Source organism: Cebus imitator, unplaced genomic scaffold, assembly GCF_001604975.1.
Source record: "Cebus imitator isolate Cc_AM_T3 unplaced genomic scaffold, Cebus_imitator-1.0 Scaffold257, whole genome shotgun sequence".
NCBI classification, from domain to species: Eukaryota; Metazoa; Chordata; class Mammalia; order Primates; family Cebidae; genus Cebus; species Cebus imitator.
In genome coordinates, this window is record NW_016107572.1 from 1,271,393 (window position 1) to 1,283,961 (window position 12,569).

Consider the following 12,569-nt stretch of genomic DNA (forward strand, 5'->3'; position numbering starts at 1 on the left):
GTCAAAAGGAAAGTAGATCCATTAATTGAACCCATTGCTTTAGTAAACAGGAATTAAATGCTATTGAAAAATTTTTTTTTTAATGCAGATGTCAAAAACCTTGAAAACTTCCAGCTGGTAGAAGGTGTCCAGGAACAAGTCAATGCTGCCCTTCTGGACTACACAATGTGCAACTACCCGCAGCAGACAGAGAAATTTGGACAGCTACTTCTCCGACTACCCGAAATCCGGGCCATCAGCATGCAGGCCGAAGAATACCTCTACTACAAGCACCTGAATGGGGATGTACCCTATAATAACCTTCTCATTGAAATGTTGCATGCAAAAAGAGCCTAAGTTACAACCCCTAGGAGCTCTGCTTTCAAAACAAAAAGAGATTGGAGGGAGTGGGGAGGGGGAAGGACAGGAAGAAAAGAAGTACTCTGAACTGCTCCAAGCAACACTAATTAAAAACTTGGTTTAAAGATGTTGAATTTAAAAAGGCATAATAATCAAATACTTAATAGCAAATAAATGACGTATCAGGGTATTTGTATTGCAAGCTGTGAATCAAAGGCTTCACATCCCCAGAGGATTCCATATACAAGACATTGTAATGGAGTGGATTGAACTCACAGGTGGATACCAACACCGTCAGAATAAAAATGGACAGAACGATTCTTGTATATTTAAACTGATCTCCGCTATGAAGAAATTTAGGAACTAATCTTATTAATTAGGCTTATACAGTGGGGGATTTGAGCTTCCAGGATTCCTCCACGGTAAAGCTGAACTGAAACAATTCTCAAGAATGCATCAGCTGAACCTATGATAGCCCCTCCCTCTTCCTTTGAAGGCCCCAGCACCTCTGCCCTGTGGTCACCAAATCTGTACCAAGGACCCGTGTTCAGCCACACCCAGTAGTAGCTCCACCAAATCATGAACAGCCTAATTTTGAACGTCTGTTTCTTAGACCTGCAAACAGCTAATAAGAAATTCTATTAATATGTTAGCTTGCCATTTTAAATATGTTCTGAGGTCTGTTTTGTCATGTGTTCATGGTGTTAAGAAAATGCAGGCAGTATCCCTCTTCTATCTTATATAAGTGTTAATTAATATTAAGGAAAATGACTACAAACTATTAAAGCAAATGCTCCATAGCTAAAGCAACTTAGACCTTATTTCTGCTACTGTTGCTGAAATGTGGCTTTGACATTGTTGGATTTCATTAAAAATTTTCTGGCAGGAAGTCTTGTTAGGATACATCAGTCTTTTTCATCCTCCAAGTTTGTAGTTCATTTAAAAATAAAACATTAAGCATATTTTGCTAGGACGTTACATAGTCACAGTTCTAAGTACTTGGAAACAAAATTGACGCATGTTAATCTATGCAAAGAGAAAGAAAAGGATGAGGTGATGTATTGACTCAAGGTTTATTCTTACTGCAAGTGAACAACCTCAAAACTTGGGATGGAAACGATGATTTTTACATGTGGCTGGAAAGATATTAAAGTAATTCAAATCTTCCCCAAAGGGGAAAGGAAGAGAGTGATACTGACCTTTCTAAGTCATAGACCAAAGTCCGCTGTAGAACAAATACTGGAGGACAAAGAATCACAAATTCTCCAAACGACTGTTATCAGTATTATTAACATGCGATGCCACAGGCATGAAAGTCTTGCCTTATTTCACAATTCTAAAAGGTAGCTGTGCAGATGTGGATCAACATTTGTTTAAAATAAAGTATTAATACTTTAAAGTCAAATAAAATATAGTGTTTACATTCTTTAGGTCCTGAGGGCAGGGGGATCTGTGATATAACAAAATAGCAAAAGCAGTTATTTCCTTAATGTTATTTTTCTTATTAGTAATTATTTTTAACAGTGCTTAATTATTCTATGTCGTGAGACACTAAAATCAAAAACGGAAATCTCATTTAGATTTTAATTTTTTTGAGATTATCGGCAGCACAATCACTTGTAGAAACTGTAAAAAAATAAAAGTATCTCCTAGTCTCTTAATTTTTTCATAAATGTTTCTGGCTTTTGAATAGTGTATTTATATTGTATATCATAGTTTCAACTGTAGACAATTATGATGCTAATTTATTGTTTCTTGGTTTCACCTTTGTACGTATAAGATATAACCAAGACTGAAGAAACCAAATATATGTGTTTACTGTAGCATGTCTTCAAGTTAGTGGAACTTAGTTCAGGGACATAGAAGAGTCTTAATGAATTAAAATCATTCACTTGATGAAATGTCTGTAAATCTTCATAATTCCTACTGTAGTTTATTTAATATCTATTGTAAATTATGTGACTTGTAGCTTCCTCTGGTTTTCAAGTAAACAAGGTGGAGTCTTACCTGGTTTTCCTTTCCAAGCATTGTAAGTTGTATACCAAAGATATTAGTTATTGCTTCTGTGTGTACAAAGAGGATTATTTTATTACTTTTATTAATCACCTCTAACTACTCGTCCACATGAAGGGTACACATTAGCTAAGCTGGGTGTCGACTCGTGCACAGTCTCAGTCACCCGTGTTATCTTCATGGCTCAAAGGACAATGCAACATCAGAGCTCATACCCAAAGCATTACAGAGAACAGCAGCATCGTCGCCCTCCCCAGCTGAAAAACAAGTTGGCTAGAAGACACGTGAAGAGCAATGGTGTTGTCAGCAGTTAATGAAACAGTTCTATCATGCATGTGTAACATGGGTGGAGACAGTTACGAGATGTGACTATAACTATTTGGAAGGCCTTTAACGTTGCCAAAAACCCAAATACGTTGATTTTTATTTTATATTTTAAGAGGTGGGATCTTCATCTCACATGTTGCCCAAGCTGGCCTCGAACTCTTGGGCTCAAGCATTCCTCCCACCTCAGCCTTCCCAATAGCTGGGACTACAGGTGCATGCCAGCACGCCTGGCCACATTGACTCTTAAAATCTATGTTTTCTTATTTTAAAGATATTTCCCACTGAAAATTAAACCTAAAAAATGTCACATATTGGCATGTTGTTAACCTGGTAGATTAAATCATGAGACTGGTTAGACAGAGGGTGACGTCCACAGTGCTGATCACACCAGTGACAGGAGCTGATAAGCTAAAATGCATCACAGCCAGCATCTGCTCACCTAAGGTTGACAAGTGAAGTTTCTCTAATGTTGATTGTTAGCCGATTTGTAACCTGACGTTTACTTAGTAACTGCCTGATCAATTACAGGACTTATCGGTAAAAGCAGACTCAAATATAAAGGTTTTTGGCTTAACTTGGTTTATGATGGTTGGTCTATGTTTGTAAACAGACAATATGTAATGTCTGAATGTTTGTATCACAGATCTGCAGCTGCCTTGGACTTGAATCCATGCAATGTTTAGAGTGTGAAGTCGGTTACTCGTTGATGTTTTCTTACTGTATCAATGAAATACATATTGTCATGTCACTTCTTGCCAGGAATTTCCCAACAAAATGGAATTTTTTTTTCAGTATTTCAATAAATATTGATATGCCCAGCCTGATATTTTTTAAAAGTTTTTATGTTGTCCTCATTGTATTGGATACTAAACCTTCTAAGATACTTGACGAGGGGTGAAATCAAAAGAATCCCACCGGAATAGATATTTTTCCCACTAGATATCTTCTAGAGTGGCTGACTATCCTTCCATGGATACCTGAAGCATTACATTCAATCTGTGCATCATTTCTAGCTTGAAATATTTTATAATCATTTACTGTTACCATTAATTAGCAGAAAAGTCTTCATAGCATCTCCCTTTTTTGCAGAGCTTATGGTGTCCTGATACTTTCCCAAGTGCTTTAGTACTTCACCTGGTCTTCAGAACAGACCCAGGAGGTTTTATCATTCTCATCTTAAAGCCCCTTGCATGAAACGATTTGATACGCTAGTCAGAGGAGGAGCGGGAGTTTGAACCCAGGCAGTTTGACTTCAGAATCAACACTCTTAAATGCTGCACCATTCTGTCTGTAGGCCAGAATGACACTTCAGATTTGCTTCAGATATTAGAGAAAATCAGGCATCAGGTCATCTCACAGTATATAGATATTTATCAGTAATCCAAACATAAAAGCCTTTAGACTCTATGGTGTTTAAGCCTAGAAAGTAAAATGCCCATGTTCTAGAAATTAGCCTCCTTCAGAACCGTTGTGGCTTTGCAGATGTTTAAGGCAATAAAATAACAACAAAATCCATTTTCAAAATTAATAAAACCTCTATTACAAAAGAGTACAAGAGCCATAAAGCTTAACAGTGTTTAGGAAACATTACGGTCCAGCCTCCCACTTCACACTCCACCCTTCCCATCCCTAGCTCAGGCCAAGATAAGCAGGAAGTGCTTATTCTTTCCCAAGCAGATGCCAACTTTTCTTAGGATCCTACAAAAAGATACCATGGAGTCCAACCCAAAATACTGAGCTTAGAGTCTAGTGGGTATAAAACTTACATTTTTTTTTCTTTTTTTTTTTTAGTTTTGGAGGCAGAGTTGCTCTGTCGCCCAGGCTGGAGTGCAGTGGCACATTCTCAGTTCAACAACCTCTGCCTCCAGAGCTCAAGCAATTTTCCCACCTCCACCTCCCGAGTAGCTGGGAGCGCAGGCATGCACCACCACACTCAGCTTATTTTTTATTTTTTGTAGAGATGAGGTCTTCTTATATTGCTAGGTTGGTCTCGAACCTTTGGGCTCAAGCGATCCTTCTGCCTTGGCATCCCAAAATGCTGGGATGACAGGCGTAGGCCATAGTCACCGGCCGAAAGTAAGATTTTTAAGCAACTACGTAGTGGCCTACAAAACACATCCCCCTTGCCAACCTCTAACCAGAAAGCACTTTTTAAATCCTTCTCGCTGACAGTCCATGAAATATGAATATGTATTCATATTTAAATGAACTATAATTATCACACACAACAGTGTAGATTTTGATATTGACATATGTATATATCTGGGTAATCATCACACAGGTCAAGCAAGATAAAGGACTGGGATTTTTAAAAATGTTTTTATAAGCGGGTTATATACCTAAAAAAAAAAAAATTGTTGGAGAGAGCGTTTCTCCAAAGCCCAACCTGACAACTGGCAGGGCTCACCCTAATGAGTACAGAGGCCTCCCTTCCACGCACTGAGGAGCTAAATCCATCAGCACGAGGCAGCCTCTAAGAAAATCCGGCCCCCGCTGATGTGCATTTGATTGTTATATCTGATATTCAAAATAACTTTCAAGGGGTTTGTACTTTTAACTAAGTTTGACGTTCAGTTTGAAGCCATCTCTGATGTATATTTTTATGAGAAACATGTGGAAAGTTTGTTCAACATAACGCAGGTCAAAATGCTACAACACTTAGTGATTTTGACATTTCCCTGGAATAATAAAGACCAATTTTCCTTAACACTGAGCAGGAAGTGTATAGTTTAGTCACTCAAAATAAATATTCCTGCATGCTTTATTACTGTTTCACGTAGGCATTTGTTTTATGTTAGGTTAGGAATTAATAATTCGGTGACTAACAGACTGTGATTGTGGTTTTGTTTGTAGAAAAGAACCGATCTAAGAAACATTGGATGTTTGTTGCTGGAAACGAGAAAAAGGGGCAAAGGGGGATGAAATTAGACTAATTGCTGGGTATTCCCTTGAGTAAGCTTGAAACTAAACTATCAAGAAGGCAGGAGACTTGAAAGTATTGGAGTCTCTGTGCCCTTCCTGAGTTGATACAAGCACAGATCAGACCTGAGTCAGCCCTGGGAGGCACTGGGGACCCTGGTCCAGGCTCCCCAGACATTACATCAGATCCCAGAAGGTTCTTAGGATCGTGTTAGTCAGAGTCAAGGAGAGACAGGAATTGTCCTTCCAAGGCGACAACGTGTGGATGCCTGATTCGCGTCTAACTCTTGCCTTTGCAGAGCACGCCTGCTCTTACCCCTCAGAGGGCGAAGCCCAGCCCAGCAAGCTATACCTGGGCTGGAGCGTCTCAGCACTTTAGCGACAGGAGTTGAAGCCCCTCCAGCTTCCCTGCCACCATGGGCGTCACCTGCTTAGAAGCCCTCACAGGCTGTTCTTCCTCACCTCTCCCTTCTCCCACACGGCCTCAGATCCAAGCCCTACCAGTTGCTTTTCCTACTTCTCTTCCTATCAGTCGGCCCCCTCTTTCCCTGCAGCTTTGGAGCAGACCTTTGGCATTTCTTGGCTGGAATTATGCAGAGGCCTCTGGGCTGATCTCCTGCTATCAATCTCAACGTACTGCAAACCTCACTCCATGCAGCAGCCAGCGCCGTCTCTCTAACCAGGGCTGATCGTGTCATTCTCTGGCTTACAGTCCTCCAACGCCTGGTGTCTTCAGGAAAAAGTCAGTTCTCACCATGACTTCCAGGTCTTTCCTGGCACAGCCTCCACCTGCCTTCCCAGCCTCCCCTTCCAGCCTCCCCGTGCATCAACCACACTGCGAGCACAGCAGAATCCCTCCTGCTCACTGTTCCCCAGTGGTCTAGTCGACAAAAACCACGCTTAGAGAAACCAAGGCAGGGAGGCCGCCCTTCCCCATCCAGCACAGCCCCATCTCTGAGACCTCCAGACCTCTGATGTTCATTATGCTCCAGTCTCATTGTGTTTGTTTCCCAGGGTGGCTCCTTTAAACTCAGAGAAAGGGCAAGAGCAGTGACTCGGTCATTTATAGACCACTGGCCCAGTGCCTGGCATACAGCAGGCACGGCACATGATTTCCAGGAAAGAATCTAAGTTTCCCGAGTGTGGACCACATTGCTCCTATTGGTCTTCTTGACTTGACCATGGCATCTCCACGGAGCCCAGACTGGGATAATCCATCGCCCATCTAATATCCTCTTCCATCCCACCCTGTCTCAAAAACGCATTTTATGTTTTCTTCAGGGGTGAGTCACATGTGGGACTGCGTGTCAGCTCCCACTCTGTTATTCATCCAAGAACTAGGCAGTGAAGGTGGCATGGCTCCATTCATATGGGGTGCTTAGCGTCACTGCACAGCATCTGAAGAAAGAGCTGCAAAAGGGATTTGAACTATGCTTTGTGGCCCAGAAAGTAGAAACCCATAGCAGTAAGGTGGGTAAATATTATGAAGGGGAAGATTTTGCCACAACGTGGGGGAAAAAAAGACTAACCATCAAAGCTGTCCAAAAACGGAACCAAATACAGGAGAGGCTGGACCTCCCAGGAACCGCTCCACCTGAGGCTGGACTTGACAGCAGCACTGGGGATGTGAGCCCTACATAAAAAGCATGGCTTCGTAGTCATTAATGACTCTCCAGAACTGACAGCCCAGTATTCGGGCATGGCCAACCAGATGGGTCTAAACCTTCAGGAAGGACCTCTTTCCTCACCTCTCCCCCTAGGGAAGATTTGCTTGTGCTGTTAGGGTCTGCTAGAATGATGAGATACTGAGACGCATGATCCAGCCAACTCCAGAGACCTAAGTATACAGAGAAAAATTTACGAAGCTTGTTTTGGTATTGACTTACGATGCAGGAGAAACATCACAGCCTGCCAAACATATTAGACCAATTCATGTTTACAAACAGGAAAGAGTTAGCATTCTGAAAATTTGCCCACCTTTTGGAAAAATTGTATTCCTCTCTGCCTCTGCTTTTCCAGCATCTGATACGTCGTGGGAAGGACTTCACAGTCAAGGTGCTGGTTCCCACATGCATATACCTCCTCTGTGAGGGTCAGAAACATTCTCCGGTTAGATGACATCGCCCGGGAACATTGCTGGTACTTGCGCTCCCAGCCCTTCCTCACAGCTCCCCCTACCATCTGATGAAAGAGAACCCATTGAAAAAGTTGCACTGGGCTGGGCACGGTGGCTTATGCCTGTAATCCCAGCACCTTGGGAGGCTGAGGCAGGTGGATTACCTAAGATCAGGAGTTCAAGACCAGCCTGACCAATATGGTGAAACCTTGTCTATATTTAAAATGCAAAAATTAGCCGGGCATGGTGGCAATTTATTCCTTATCCAGTATTCCTCACTTGAGAAATACCAATTATTCCAGGCAATGATCTAGTTGAGGAAATGTACCTAAAGAACACATAACTAGAGAGAATTCATGAAAATAACAGCTTCTCTTTTTAAGCACTGTGTGCTAAGTTTTGAGTACTATATGCTATGACAGAGAGTTGTCTCCCCAAAATGTATCCTCTCTTTTTTTACTGGACACTTGGATGCCCAGCTGAAAACTACATTTTCCAGCTTCCTTCACAGCGAGGCGTGACCAAGTGAGTAAGATGGGGATGCAGCAATGGGATTGAGCTCAAGTGACGGGCACACCTTCTCAGTCTTCTTCACCGGCGGAAACTAGTCACTTTACCTGGTCTTTGGCTCTTAGCCCTTTCCCTGGCTGGACTCGAGGTGCAGACAGCAATCCGAGAAGACGAGTGATTGAGGAGCAGCAGGAGAGCTGTAACCTGGGTCCCTGAATGAACTGGTAGTGTCCACAGACCAGCCTCAGGTGAGGGAGAAATAAACTACTCTCTTATTTGAGCCACTATATTTTATAGCTTCTTTTTATTTCCAAAGCTTAGCATTTACCTTAATATACAAACATGGTTTCATTTAATCCTCATAACAACTCCTTGCGACTGTGAAAACTGAAACTTACAGAGGTACGTAACTTGTTCAAAGCCCTGCAGCTGGAAAGTGACGAGAGTGAGGGTTTAAAAACAGTTCTGACTCTAAACCTCAGGCGTTTGGAGCCTGAACCACTCAGCCACAGTGTCTCCCTCAAAGCACACACCAAGGTATCCTGCAGGGTCAATATTTACTCCATCAACTGAGCATTTTCTTTAGGACTGAAAGAAACGAGCTGGGCACATGGCTCACACCTGTAATCCCAGCACTTTGGGAGGCCGAGGTGGGTGGATCATCTGAGGTCAGGAGTTTAAGACCAGCCTGACCAACATGGTAAAACCCCATCACAACTAAAAATACAAAAATTAGTCGGGTGTGGTGGTGCATGCCTGTAATCCCAGCTACTTGGGAGGCTGAGGTAGGAGAATGGCTTGAACCTGGGAGGCAGAGGTTGCAGTGAGCCAAGATCACACCATTACACTCCAACCTGGGCGACAGACTGAGACTCTGTCTCAAAAAAAAAAAAATTTAAAAGAGAAAAGAAGCAATGGGGACAGATACATTTCTAACAACTGTAACACCAAATAACTAGAAATTTTCTTGACTTCAACAAGAGCCTAGACAAGCAAGTTATAACCACAAACATCTGAAACAAGGGTCAGCTGCTCAGTGCCGTGGCAACATTGACAACACAGACATTCTTTGAGTCTTACATAAATGAGAACTGTGAGGTGGTGACCTTTATTTTCTATACCACCTCAGCCAGAAACATTGGCATGCCACCGCTTCCTCCCCAAATATCAGCCCTCATATGTTGTAACTATAAGAGCTATACTGATTTTTACACCTTCACCTTGGTTTGATTGGTAGTTTCCCCGTTTATTTTGTCACAAAATCACTTGAGCATGTTCTCTATACATTAATTATTAGAGACTATGCAAATATAAAACAATCATGCTATGAAAAAAGAACATGTTGTGGTGATCATTTCTGCTCCCATTTCTTTGTCATTGGTGCAGTTACTAAGGCACTGGCCGTTTAAAAAAATTTTGTCCCAAAGATTTTCCCCAGAAAGAAATTAAGACTGCCAAAAGGTCTCTGCCACAGGGGTGGAACAAGCTTCTATAAATAAGTGTGGAAACACGTGTCACATTCCCCCGGAGTGTTGCCGTAACAGGTTTTATTTTGCCTCTGCTCTTGCCTTGTGGCCTTGTGTTATTTGAGTGTCACATGTTCCTGCAACTATTGTGTGGCCTGGATTCCAGCCAAGCTCCCCGGGCAATGCCCGATCAGTGCTCACGCATCCCCTCTACTTCCCTTCAAGAAGGCTTAAAGTGGCACAACCACCTGGGGAGAAAGAGAATCTCTCTCTCTTTTTTTCTTTAAATGAGACAAGGTCTTGCGCTGTTGCCCAGACTGAGTGCAAGAGTATGATCATGGCTCACTGTAGCCTTGACCTCCCAGGCTCAAGTAATTCTCCCACCTTAGCCTCCTGAATAGATGGGACCACCCACAGGTGTGCACCATCCCCATGCGCAGCTTATGTTTTGTTTTGGTTTCTGTAGAGACAGGGTCTCCCTATGTTTCCCAGCCTGGTCTCAAACTCCTGTGCTCAAGAGATCCTCCCGCCTCAGCCTCCCCACGTGCGAGGATTCCAGGCATGTAATGGATTAATGCAGAATCTAGGAAGCAAAACATGAAAGAGATGGACTGTTAAACTCGCCTCTACCTTTTTGTTTCATCATCTGATTTTTAGGAAGACCCTTCCTTTTCTCAACCTCAATAAAAGAAAAGGCAATAAAACACACCATTGTCATGGGCTTATTTCACATCTTTAAACATAATCATCTTGGCATAACTAAGCCAAAAGTGAGAGTAGCATGACAGTGCTACGTTTAGCAGGTTTCTGCTTTCTGTGCTTGTTTTCTGTTTGTTTTTGCTTTGTTTCATTTTAATATGAAGGAAACTCAAACGAGGAGCTTGACGCCAACACTAAAATGCAGCCTTTTTATCCAGACATGTTCGTGCCTGAAGTGTTATTAGCCAAAGAGAATTTTACAGAAAGTACAAGATTTAAATGTGGATGCTGCTTACAAAGGCATACAAGGCTGAGTAACAGATGACTGCTGGGTGATGAGAAGTGGGAACTAGAAAGCCAAGGGCAATCTGCAGATAGGGAAAAGAAGAGACCAGAAGACAAGGGCCTAGAAGGGGCAAGAGGATGAGCTCAAAGCATGGAGGGTCTTAAAAAAAAGAAGAAGAAGAAGGAGAATGAGGCCGGGCACGGTGGCTCATGCCTGTAATCCCAGCACTTTGGGAGGCCAAGGCGGGCAAATCACCTGAGGTTGGGAGTTCGAGACCAGCCTGGCCAACTTAGAGAAACCTTGTTTCTACTAAAAATACAAAATTAGCCAGGCATGGTGGCACATGCCTATAATCCCAGCTACTCAGGAGGCTGAGGCAAGAGAATCTCTTGAACCTGGGAGGTGGAGGTTGTGGTGAGCTGAGATTTTATTGCACCATTGCACTCCAGCCTGGGCAACAAGAGCGAAACACCATCTTAAAAAAAAAAAAAAAAAAAAAAGAATGAAAGAAAGAAATGCACTGATGAGGCTGCAACACTGAAACACCCTAGCCGGGTGTGATGGCTCACGCCTGTAATCCCAGCACTTCAGGAGGCTGAGGAGGCTGGAACATTTGAGGTCAGGAGTTTGAGACCAGCCTGGCCAACATGGTAAAACCCTGTCTCTACTAAAAATACAAATATTATTTGGGTGTGGTGGTGGGTTCCTGTAATCCCAGCTACTCAGGAGGTTGAGGCAGAAGAATCACTTGAACCTGGGAGGCAGAGGTTGCAGTGAGCCAAGATCGTGCCACTGCACTCCAGGCTGGGCGACAGAGCAAGACTCTGTTTCAAAACACTAACAAACAAAACAAAACACCCTGTGAGCTAGGATCGACAGCTCCTATGATGAAAACTGTCCCTGTATTAATAACCTCATCCTGTGGAAAACTCTGTGGCCAGACAAGGTATCAGTGAGTTGGGAGCTGATATTAAATGATTACATATCTTTTTTTTTTAATGAGTTGACAATTTTATTTTCACATTTCCCAATACAAATGAAAACTGCATCTTTTTTGCCCCACCTCTCCCCTCCAAAACTATTCTCTTTGATCGGACAGGGGAGCAAGTCTTCCTTATGCTGTTTAGAAAACCCAGCATCACAGCAGCATGATCTCCTGGTGAAGCAGAACAGGTAAGATAAAACTGATAGAATGAGGCCTCCCCGCTATCCTTATCTGTTGGTCTGGTCATTCTGGGCAGAGTGGGCACCATCATGGGACGGGCAGGAGGTCTCATCACTGGGGGCCCAGGCATCATTGGCATATGGCCTCCCATGGGTGGCCTCATTCCAGGAGCACGTCCCACTGGTATCATCCCACGAGGAGGAGGGCCCATCATTGGCATCATGGGAGGGCCCCCCATATGGGGTGCTGGCATCATACCAGGACGAGGAGGACCTGGAAGACTGGGGGGAGGTGATGTCATCGCCCCTGCAGGAGGAGGAACAGAGAATGGAGTAGGAGGTGTCTTTCCTTGTTGAAAGGCAGCCGTTGTTTGTCAATCAGGCTGAGCCTGCTCTTCCATCCATTTCTGATAGTCGTCTTTCACATTCTCTTTGTGTTTCCTACCACTGCAGTGTGTCTTTCTCACAGATGGAGAGTCATAGGTGATGTATGTATCACAGTAGTCACAATAAAACTTGGGCATGTTGCTCTGCAAGCCATTGGCCAGTCCATTCCGTCGATTATGTATGTTTATAGTTAACTCGACTGAAGCATCCTCAGAAAGTTTGCATTTACTTTCATGAAGTGTAATTGGAGCTTTGCATTTCAGATCTAGATACCACTGAAGTCAAAAGCAGGGGTTTTCCGTCTACACTTTGATTTACAATCCACAGAGATGTCAGTGTCCTG

At 43.0% G+C, this 12,569-nt stretch overlaps 2 protein-coding genes across 3 annotated transcripts in view; one reads left to right on the forward strand and one right to left on the reverse strand.

Annotated features, from left to right (window-relative positions):
* NR5A2 (nuclear receptor subfamily 5 group A member 2) overlaps positions 1-3,515 on the forward strand; it is a 157,327-nt gene extending 153,812 nt beyond the window's left edge. For both annotated transcript variants that reach the window (XM_037728154.1, XM_017499384.2), the window contains one exon: positions 89-3,515. In XM_037728154.1, coding sequence (XP_037584082.1) covers positions 89-336 — 248 coding nt within the window. In that variant the 3' untranslated portion in view covers positions 337-3,515. The remainder of the gene's footprint in view (positions 1-88) is intronic.
* Positions 3,516-5,544: 2,029 nt separating this feature from the next.
* Positions 5,545-12,374, reverse strand: LOC108283186 (histone-lysine N-methyltransferase 2B-like). The gene is given in 4 exon segments (XM_037728173.1): positions 5,545-5,568; positions 7,576-7,779; positions 10,686-10,795; positions 11,739-12,374. Coding segments are annotated over 4 exon segments (963 nt in total). The 5' UTR covers positions 12,364-12,374.
* Between the last annotated feature and the right edge of the window lie 195 nt (positions 12,375-12,569).